Source organism: Tinamus guttatus, unplaced genomic scaffold (genome assembly GCF_059628265.1).
Source record: "Tinamus guttatus ecotype Peru unplaced genomic scaffold, ASM5962826v1 Tinamus_guttatus_pri_ptg000618c, whole genome shotgun sequence".
Lineage (NCBI taxonomy): Eukaryota > Metazoa > Chordata > Aves > Tinamiformes > Tinamidae > Tinamus > Tinamus guttatus.
This window is the reverse complement of record NW_028289152.1, coordinates 652655-663323: the sequence shown is the minus strand read 5'-3', so window position 1 is coordinate 663323 and position 10669 is coordinate 652655. Positions and strand designations below refer to the sequence as shown.

Below are 10669 nucleotides of genomic sequence, written 5' to 3'. Positions count from 1 at the left end.
AAACGCGAGGGGGCACTGCACTTCCTTTGCACCTGGTGTGAATAGTGGGGACACAGGAGCATTTGGGAGGTGCTGGGAAGTCCCTCTTTTCTCAAAGCGCAATACGCAGAAGAGGCCAGATGCTGGAGGAGTCTCTCAGCAAGGTGAGAGGCATCATGAAGACCTCCAACGCCTGGAGGGGATGACCTTTCTTCTCTGACTCTTCCCTGTGCTTCCTGTGAAACTGCCAAAGCAATTTCAACCCAAATCCCCTGTGTGCTTTTGGGATCATCACCCATCTCCTGTTCCTGCTCCTGTTCAGGCAGAACACTTTAGTCCTCTTTCCTACTCCTTTCCAACATCCTTTCTAATTCCTGTCTCACCCTCCAGATCACTTGCAAGCCTTCCCAAGAACATCTCCATGCATGTGTAAAAAAGAACCTGTATCTCCCAGACACGTAATGGAACAAAACACTTAGCACCATGTGAGCCAGGAGAAAGCTTTTTACTTGACTAGTACAGGCTTTACTTTGGCCTACATAGGTCTCTGCCCCTCCGCCAAAAAAAAAAAAAAAAAGCAAAAGAAAGAGATGACTCAAGTGAATATTTGAAAACACCATTGTGAAGCATTTCATTCATGCAGATGTCACAGAAGAACAGAAGACTTGAAAATGTCCCAAGGTAGCAACTGCCAGGAACCTTTACTTTGATGCACATTTGAAAGGGTTGCTCATGAATGGCTTTCTGAGTAGCCTTCACAAGGCTTGGAAACACAAGGTTACAAAACATGCCATGAGCAGCTGCTTGCTTGGCCAGCCAAGGGCTAAGAAGGAAACATACTCACTCGGGAAAGACAATGACATGACCAGAGCAGGTCTGCGAAAGTGCAGTTTCAGAGCCCGACAGCACCGAATTCCTCATCTGCGGCATCTGCAAACGAGACAGACATCTGGGACATGGTACCAAGAATATTATCCAAGTGCTCACAGGGGAAACAAACTCTTCTACTGCTTAGAGAAGAAGCTGCTTTTGAAACTTTCGATTGTTCTATTCCCATCAGCAGCCCCTCAGTTATGCACCATAACAAGTGGAGAGAAAAAAAGGAGAAGGGGGAGGAACATACTCAGGCCTTTGGCAAGGGTCAGCATTCAGAGAGTCAGTTAGCTTAAGTCTTTCCAAATGCAGAAATCAAAGGAGGCAAGCACATGAGAAGGCATTTCACTAAGTGGGCCACTGTGTTTTTCCTGCTGTCTAGACCTGATGCCTCCTCAGCTGATGAAGAAGGGGTCAGATGTGGGGTTAACCCCACAGTCTCTCCCAACATTCTCTCCCTCTGGGCCTTGCTCGTTCTGTGCCTCTGCTTCCTGCCCAGAGAGTGGGGTAAGCACTCATCACTGATTTACACGCTGAACTAGGAATGCTACAGAGCAAGAGGACCATGAGGATCCAATATTGTGAGCAGTTTATCCCAGTCACACTCAGGCCCTCCAACGTCAAAGGGAGGGGAATGAGGTCAACACAAAGTTGACAGAGAGGTCTGACATCTCCATTTGCCCTCGCAACTTTATCCCATGAGGAGATCAGGCCGAGCTTCCGGGGGGGGCCCAGAGCAATAGTTTTCAACAGCTTAAGGGGAATCAGCTGAGCTTGCTGCCTTACCATACCAGACATGTTCTAGAGAAAAATAGTTTCCGAGGACATCCTCACAAAAAGGGGCATGAAAGCAAGGCTTTTTGCAAGGAGCAAAGTCTGGTGGGACAAAAAAAACCCACAAAGCCTCCTGTTGTCTTGGCCTTTTTTCCTGAGATTGTTGAAATTGGCTCCTGGGTTGTATGAATCTTAAGTGGACCCAGTACACTTCTGCACAGGTTCAACTTCATTGCCAAGTCCTCTGAATGCCCAAGACAAACTGTCCCGGTAGCTGGCATTCCTCTCAGCCAGGACTGTCCATGTCCTTCCACAGTTTATGGCAGGCTAATAGAATTGCATTGCCTTGGGAATTCAAAAAGGTAATGGGGAGCACTGGAGAACTGGAGAAGTTACCGCGAGAAGAGCCGCTAGCATCTGGTCGGTCCCATTAAGTCTTTCCAGGAACTCTTTGTAAAATTGCATTTTCACATCTGCCCCTTCAATTATAAGCATGCCAATGTTCTTGAGTACAAACACAACATTCTTCCCACTCTTGATGCAGCGGCGGAAGAGGCGCAGGGTCTCCTTTACGCCAGCCTCCACCGTTTCACGGGGAAGAAGGACGTATGCGGCTATGTGAGCAAATTTCAGGGGCTCACAAAGCTTATGGCCTAGGAAGCAGACCAAGAGGAACAAAGTTACTAGCAGAACACACTGAAACACAGCACCAACAGATTTGTGGTCTTCAAGCAAGCAGCTGCTCAAGAACTTCTTGCACTTTCTGGGAAAAATCATGCGGGAAGATGCTCAAAGCACTCTGCAAGCAGATGTGCCAAGCGGACAGCAATGCCTTCTCCCCTACTACAGAGTAGGAAAGAAATGGATACAATCATCTCCTACGAATGTGAGGCTCGATGGCAGGACAAGGAGAGGAGGAAGGGAGCAAGTTGCCTTAATGGGTGCCAGGTCACAGGACTTGGGCCAAACTTTGTCCTTTCCACATTGAGAAAGATTTCACTGGCCCATGTCACATGGATGATAGAAAGAAGGAAAAAAAAAAAACACTCACTGGTGTCCCATTCTCTATTTGAGGGCTCTGTAAAGCTGACTTTGGCCTACTACAAGGTGCAAGGGGAAGGGAAAAAGCAGCATGAATGCTGCTATTTGCCTTTACAGAATGTCAGCTAAAATGAGGTCAGGGAGAGAGGGAGTATAATGGTAATCGCCATGCTGAGGTCCTGAGAGCTACAAATGGAAGCTGTTTGGAGAACGTGGTGATGGAAGTCTGGAGCTCTAACAGTCGCTGCTGAATAGAACTTATGCCCTGCTCAAAGATGTCCCAAAAAAAGGGAAGCCCAAGTTTCAGCATGTTCTCTTACCAGGGGCATAGGACTTATCATAGGTGCGGCTGTGAACCTCCACAATACTCTTTGAAAGATTGAACACGGGTCTGTGAACAGTCACAAGGCCGTATTTCCTAACAGCGACTTGCTCCGTCACCACACAAAAGGTGCCAAGCCGAATAACTCTGACTCCCTGCAAAGAAGAAGGAAGAAAAGCATTATTCGAGTGCTAGGTGAAGAGGCTTCTGACTGGTCAGCTGCATGAGGATGGAGCTTAGTGTCCTGCTCAATCCTGCTGTGCAAAGGGGATGAATGGAGGAGTGGGGAAAGCCTTGGAGAACCCTTGGAGAATGTCTTTAGAAGAGCACCTGAGGTGTTTTCATTCCCCTTCTTCTCCATGCTCTCAAAAAATGCTAGGAAACATAGAGAACTCATCCCTCAAATACCTCCAGTGCAGAAGAAGGGCTTCTGGGGAGATGCATAATGGCAGACCCACCTTGTTCAACATCAGCTGATCTCGAATGTACTCAGAGACTCCTTCCCAGATAGCAAGGGTCTCTGGAAAAGAAGTGGAAGACACATCAGGCTCTGTGTGGCCCCGCTCACAAAGGTGCAGCACATGGTTAACCAAGGAGGTGACACGTGCAGTCGTACTCAATGAGCAAACTGAGTCCAACCCTGAGAGGGTCTCAGCAGCTGAGATCGAGATGGCATTAATGGGGAGGCCTGGCAGCTCAGGTAGGCCTTCCCCACTGGGAGACCCCTGTGGCAGGCACTCCTGAGTGGGGTGTCCTGGGACAGTGGGGATAGCATGAGGGTTGGGAGCCAGGAATCCTGGCAGCCACACTGCCAACTGAGGCAGAGGGGACCATGAGCCTGGGCTCTGGCAGCAGTTCCAGCCCCAGCCACGCTCCTCCAGCCCCAGGCTTTCCACAGCCATGTTCACAGTTCATGATCTCCGTGAGACTTCCCGAGATAGAGCTCCCAGAGGCCTTACCGTGTGCTGGCAGCACTGGCAATGGCTGCCCATGGGACCTGCCATGGCCAGGGTCCCAGAGCTCCATCCTAGTTTCTTTGCTCTGGATGAAGAGCAAACAGGAGGTGATGAGGAAACAGCTCCTCTCCTGCTCCTCCTGTACACGTCACCTCAGCCCTGTGCTACTCTGGCCGCCCCTCGCTGGTTCCCGCTCAGGGTCGTGGGCTCCTCGCAGCAGAGCAGAGCCGAGAGCAGTCCCAGCGCGTGGGCTCTCCCAGGCTCGTCGCGACGTGTGAGGAAAGGTCGCAGCGTGCGCTCTGACTGCTGTGCCTGTGACACGGGATGTCCCCTGTGAGCACAGCCCATGTCACAGAGGGCGCTGGCCCTCCTCACCACGGGCCAAGCTAGGGCTGGCCCTGCGGTGGAGAGGGACTGCATGGGGTGCTCAGGGGCTGCCCTTGCGCTACACAGACTGTGAAACAAAGATGAATCCTCCTTTCACCGTGGGTCTTGGCTTAGTTGGGCACTGCAACTGCACGCACATGGCCATGGCTCCGCGCGCAAAACCTGTCTGCCAGGGAGGACAACGAGCTTCACGCCACGCTCACCCCACAGCTGCATAGTGCAGGTGGCTGCTGCCACCACGGGAGGGAGTGCTAACCACTGAGCCCACCAGCCCACTGAGCTGTTCAGGGTGGTTTGCAGCCAGCCTGACTACAAACTGCTGCCTAAGGAAGTATGAAGGCCAAAGTCACTGTGAGAACGAGAAGGATAAGGGAAGTGAGACCACCAAATTGAGGGATGAGATCCCCCGCTCTGGAGTTTGCGCAGGCGCAGTCCTAGAAGGATAATATAACAGAAAGAGGGAGATTTACCCACCCCTGGGTGGTCTCCTGGCATGTACTGGCCCTAAGTGACCGGACGCCCCAGGGGATAAAATACGAAGGTCAGATTTGGGGGACGGAGACTCCCAATATTGAGGCCAATGTTGTCTTCTGCGGGGACGCCCGCTATGATTGAGAGCCTGCCAGCCCCTCCAGACTGCTACCTTGGAGAGATGCGTGGTCTCGTAATTCTGCTGGCAAGTATTATTCAGTCAGTAACTTTTTCGTATTCACATGTACTAACCAATTCTTATTCGTTTGTACTTGTATCTATGTTGTGTTAATTAAAGGCATCATTGTTATTAAGTCTACTTTTTGTCCTTGGATTGCCAAATCCTGAGCCCATTTGGCACACATGGGATGCAAGGAAGTCAAAGGGAACACCTGATAGGTCTGTCCTACCAGCTTTGGTAGGACACTCAGCCATGGCTTGAGCACCAGACTGACACAGAGACCTCTACTCATGATGAGAAAATGATGCAGGGAGTCATTTTTGGCCACACAGCGATCCCAGGACATGGCAGCCAGGAGAAGGCTTTTGATGTTGCTCAGTAAAACCATAAAATGCACCTGGGCAGCACAGTCAAGGAAGGAGAACTTGCCAGCTTCTGCCAGAAAATCCAACATCATTTCTAGCCAAGTGACTGATATGTAGCAGATAGCCTTAAACTCTGATGAAACCAGGACGAGAACAGCTGTTTATGATATACGCTTACAAAAGCATTCACATTATCCAAGTGAAAACCACAGGGTAGTTTTCCTAAGAGAAGACTTGAATTCACAAACACACAAAGTTTTAATATTTCTTTGTTTGTTTTCCTGGCATACTTACTTTTTTTTTTTTTTCTTTTAGGTTTATTTTTGGAGTTCTATGCCAAATGCCAAATTTTGGAGTGCTATGCCAAATCTCCGAGATAAAAATAGGATTTTAGGAGGGGAAAGTGGTCAGCATCTGATTCTTAATCTACCTACCTCTGCATATGAATGAGTAGGAAGATTTGAATTTTTAATCATTGTTCCCATCCTTTCCTTAAAAGAGAATCTTTCTATTACGGGCACAGATCTGATTTTGAATTCTTCCGTCTCACTGTTCAGTTTCTCCCTCTCTTTCTGGCACTCCTCAGCATTTCTTCTCTTTCTGCATCTAATTTTTGAGAGCCTCCCATCTTATTTCTATCAGCTATAGCTTGTACTTCAAAGAAGAAGCATTAACTGATGTTACTCTCCAGCAGAACACTTTATTTGAAACTTGAAAACTTCATTTGAAAACATGACTATATGATGAAAATTTAGTAAAACTAGTAATAAAAATTGACAGCAATTTATTTTCACTTTACCACTCTATTTTGAGTAGTCTTTCTGTTCCTTTCAGTCTTAAAGCCTTTTGTTCTGATTAGGAGACTGTTTTGTGCCCAGCAACCACATAGCACCACACAGACATCCATCACTGCCTAAAGTGCAGGAGAATATTGGTGGGGCCTGACACAACAGTGCTGCCGTGAAGCTGACCTTTGAGACGTGCTATTCCTCAACATTGGCTGTAACAGGCCACATTCTGACGGAAGACACCATGAATGCTGAGATCCTGTTGAGATTTGCCAAGGACTGACTTCCTACAAGCCACAATGATTCTCATGGCTTTCTGGCCTCCTCAGCCATCCCCAGGCAATGGTGCCAAGCATTTTTCCAGGCTTCTTTCATTTGCTGATTCCTTAGGCTGAATATGAAGGGATTTAAAAGAGGAGTCACAATGCTGGAGAGAACAGAGAGGATTTTGTTGAGGTGTCCAGGGTTCACGTGGGAAGGCCTGACACAGATGAAGATGGAGATGCCAAAACCCAGGGAAACAACAGTGAAATGAGAAGCACAAGTGGCAAAGGTTTTCTGCCTGCCCTGGGCAGATGGGATACGGACTATGGTCAAAATGATCCAGGTGTAGGAGAACACAGTCAGTGCCAAGGAGCCGAGGAGCAGGAGAATGGACACCACAAAACCCCTCAGCTCAGCAACCCAGATGTCCGCGCAAGCGAGGTGCAGGAGAGGTGCACTGTCACAGAAGTAGTGGTCAATGACATTGGGACCACAGTATGGCAGCTTGGCTTTCAGGACTGCTAATGGCAAGATCAAGACCACGCCACCCACCCACGCACCCAGGAGAAGCTGGCCACACATCCTTTTCGTCATGATGGTGGGATATCTCAGGGGGTGGCATATTGCCACGTAGCGGTCATAGGACATGATGGCTAAGAGGATGAACTCTGTTGCAGCCAGGGAGAAATATAAGTAGAGAAGGCTAAAGCAGCCAGCAAAGGAGATGGTCTTCTTCTCTGACAGGAAGTTTGCCAGCATTTTTGGAACAACAGAGGAAGTCATGGACATCTCAATGAAGGACAAATTGCTGAGGAAGTAATACATGGGAGAATGGAGATGGCAGTCTGTATAGACCAGTACAATGACAAGAGCATTTCCCAAGACAGTCACTAAATAAACGAGCAGGAACACCACAAAGAAGATGATCTCCACTTCATAGCGGTTTGGAAATCCCACGAGAACAAACTCAGTCACAGGCGTGATACTCCCCATCCAAATGTGCTTTCTGTCATGGTGAGAGGAAGAGAGCAACACAGTTTCTTTGAATATTCAATTCATTCATTCATTCAAAAAGAAATCTTTCCTCACTACTTATATCTCCATTTCTCCATTCCTCCCCATTCCTCAAATATTTGTTGTTGTTCTTTCCTTCAAAAAAAAAAAGGCGGGGGAGGAGAGATGGATAAATGTAAGATGCAGGTCTTTGCTGCCAAGGTCCTTCCACCTCTGTAACAAGCAGTCAAAATTGCCATCAAATCACAATATGCAATGCATTCTTTTCATGCTACATTTCCAACTTCCCTATTTGCAGGTCATGCATGCACAAAGCAGGAAAAACAGCTGCAAGGAAAATATTCTCCTCTTATGCTTGTGCTTTTGCACTTACCTTCTGCACAAAGAACACCCCATATATTTACATTTGATAACTTGCTGAAGCTATCTGTGTCCAAGCTCCCAAAGAGCTCTGCAGTTTCAGGAACCTGTGGAGTTGCAGCATTCTTCTGTTCCAGCAAATTGTGGAGAGATACAGAATAGAAGTGGATGCATCCTACATTCCCAGTTTATTTTGTAACAGCAGAGGAACTCACTTTCTAACAGAGTTACAGCATGGCCCAGAGAAGGACAAACAGAAAGGAGCAATCCCATGATATAGTAAGCCACAAGACTCAGAGTATTAGAGTAAAAAACATTTTTCACCCCTGCTGATGGTATAAGCAGAGCTGTTATATGTGGGCTCTGATAATCTGAACACCATAGCATGAGAACTGAAACACACATTCTGTAGTTTGTGCAAGCTCTAGCTGCTAAAGCCTACGGGAGAGAACCTAGTCATCTTGAGAAAACTGAAGCAGTTTATAACTTTGAAACCACCCAAAGCATGTTGTCCAGAAGATAAAGTTCAGGAGGAAGGCGGAAGTCTTCTTCTTACGTGTGTTTTTATTTTCTTTTTTAATGAATTATTTATTTTTAGTGAAGACAGCACATTTCAGAGTGAGCCAATTATACCTGATAGACAGTCTTAGAAATGACATAGAGATGATAATTGGCTCCCTTAGAAACATTTGAACCTTGAAAGCTGGCAATTTCTGACTCAGGGGATTCAGGCAGACAAGTCTCACCTGAAGTTTGCAAAAGTAGAAAACTTTTCTTCTTTGTAGAGAACAACAGCATTGTCCAGTATTTCTGATGAAAAAACGATCACTTCAAGGGTCTTGTCTTTCAGAGACACCATAGTAATGAGGAGAATCATCTCACCTAATGGAGCTAATATGGAAGGATCCCACCATGGGCTTTTCCAAGATATGGTCTATCTATTTGAGGCTAGAATGCGGCTAGCTGAGGACTCGTATGTTGACGCTTTTCACATTCACTCCGATTAACACTAGAAGCAGATATCCTTAATGGTATATGGTGGTCTCCTGGGCAGTCCTCCTGCGCTCTTGGACACAAACAACATATTTTTTTTTGTATGTATCTTTGTTGTGCTTCCCTCATCAATAGGAAAAAGTCTCTGGTTTGATGCTGTTAAGGCTGAGGCTCTATGTCCCAGCTTGCTGTATGACAGCCTCTAGGGACATTTGAGAGTGTGAATTTGTTGGGGAGGTCTCACAGAACTCTCCTATGTGACAACAGCCTATACAACTGGAGTGCATCCTGGGACACTTACTTGGCAATGTGCTCATCTTTTCCCTCTGAGGGGTCCTATTCCAGACAGAGGCCTGGAGAAAGGCAGTGGCCAGCACGTCAAGGGGAGTTGCTACTGCCTCAGACTCACAGATGGCAAGGCCCCATTTTGAATACTGATCCCAGTTATGGGCTTCCAGACCAGGAAGGATGAGGGAAACTTTGGAGAATCCAGCAGGAAATGGTAAGGTGCCAACTGCAAAACTCCATTGAGGCAATATTGGGGCATCAGATCTTTTTTAGTGCGGTAAAGAGGAGGCTAAAAACACTACATCAGAAGGTGCTAGGAGACGTGTCCAACATCCTTTCAAGGCATCTGTCATCTATGTCTATTGTCTTTATAATGCTTGGAGATTAGAGGAGAACTGAGATGATGGGAGGAAAGCAAAATTTGCACCCACCGTCAAAAATGACTATAAGGATGATGTGCGAACTAAAGCTCAATTAAGCTCAGTGTGGTGCCTAGGAAATTCTTGGAGTCCTCCTGGAAGATATTTCTGGGCAAATAAAGGAAGAACAGGCAGCGTGGAGTGACCAAGGTTACATCCTACCCATCTGGCTTTCCTGCCTGCTGGACCTATGTGTCTTACATGATGCAAAGACTAGATTTGTGGAGGAGATCAAGCACTGTAAGTCATTTTCTGTTTACTTGAAGAAGGGATTTGACATGACGTCCAACAATCATTTTGTATCCGTGTTAGGATGTCATGGTCTGAATGGTTCTCTTAGTTTTGGTCTGGATGATCCTGTTAATTTTATCATATCAGAGGTGGCAGAGTGCTGCCATCATGTTGGCAAATGTCTTTGAGGAGAGGGGATTGTAGGTAAGTTCGAGGGCATAGATGCTATCCAAAGGGACCTTGACAGGCTGGAGGAATGGGCCAACAGAATCCATATGAGTTCAAACAGGGACAAATGCAAACTCCTGCCCTTGGAAGGAACAGCCCCCTGCTGTGATCCAGGCTATGGATACCTGGCTGGGAGCAGCTCTGTGGGGAAGGCTCAGTGGAAGATCCAGATGGACCTGAAGCGAACATGTGCCCTGGCAACAGTGCCATGTGCCCTGGCACAGGTGTGTCCTGGCAACAAGGATGGCCAAGGGATCATCCCACTCTGTCTGCACTCATTAGACTACATATGCAATTCTACCTCCAGTTTTGGCACCCTCAGTCCAGGGAAGACGTGGATAAACAGGAGGGAGTTCATTGAATATTCACCAAAGTGTTCAGGAATTTTGAGCCCGGGGAAGAGAGGTGGAGGAAATGGGACTCATTCAGTGTGGAGAAAGGAAGATTCTGGTGAATCTCAGAGCAGCCTTTCAATACCAATAGGGACATTTTTGAGAAGACAAAGTAAGGCTCTTCACAGTGGTGTATGGTGGGAGGAGGAATGTCAATGGACATAAACTGAAACAAGAAAGCTCTCAAGAGGCAGTCCAGAGAGGCTGTGTGGTTTTCATCCTTCATAGACAGGACTTGATGAAACTCTTGAGCAATTTCTCCCTGTCTTTGAGCAGGAACACTTGGATCTCCTTCCTGCCTTTGACCCATCACTGCAACATTCCAGCATAAGCTTTGTTCAGT

The 10669-nt window shown here is 47.2% G+C and overlaps 1 protein-coding gene across 1 annotated transcript; it reads right to left on the bottom strand.

The window, feature by feature from the left end:
- Positions 1–6443: 6443 nt before the first annotated feature.
- Positions 6444–7394, bottom strand: LOC148592333 (olfactory receptor 6M1-like). Its single transcript, XM_088535170.1, has one exon. It carries the CDS (start codon positions 7392–7394, stop codon positions 6444–6446), a length of 951 nt encoding a protein of 316 aa, XP_088391296.1.
- Positions 7395–10669: the final 3275 nt, after the last annotated feature.

What these genes read in the sequence shown, in the direction of transcription:
- LOC148592333 (XM_088535170.1), bottom strand. Translation starts at nt 7,394, where the DNA reads ATGGGGAGTATCACGCCTGTGACTGAGTTTGTTCTCGTGGGATTTCCA.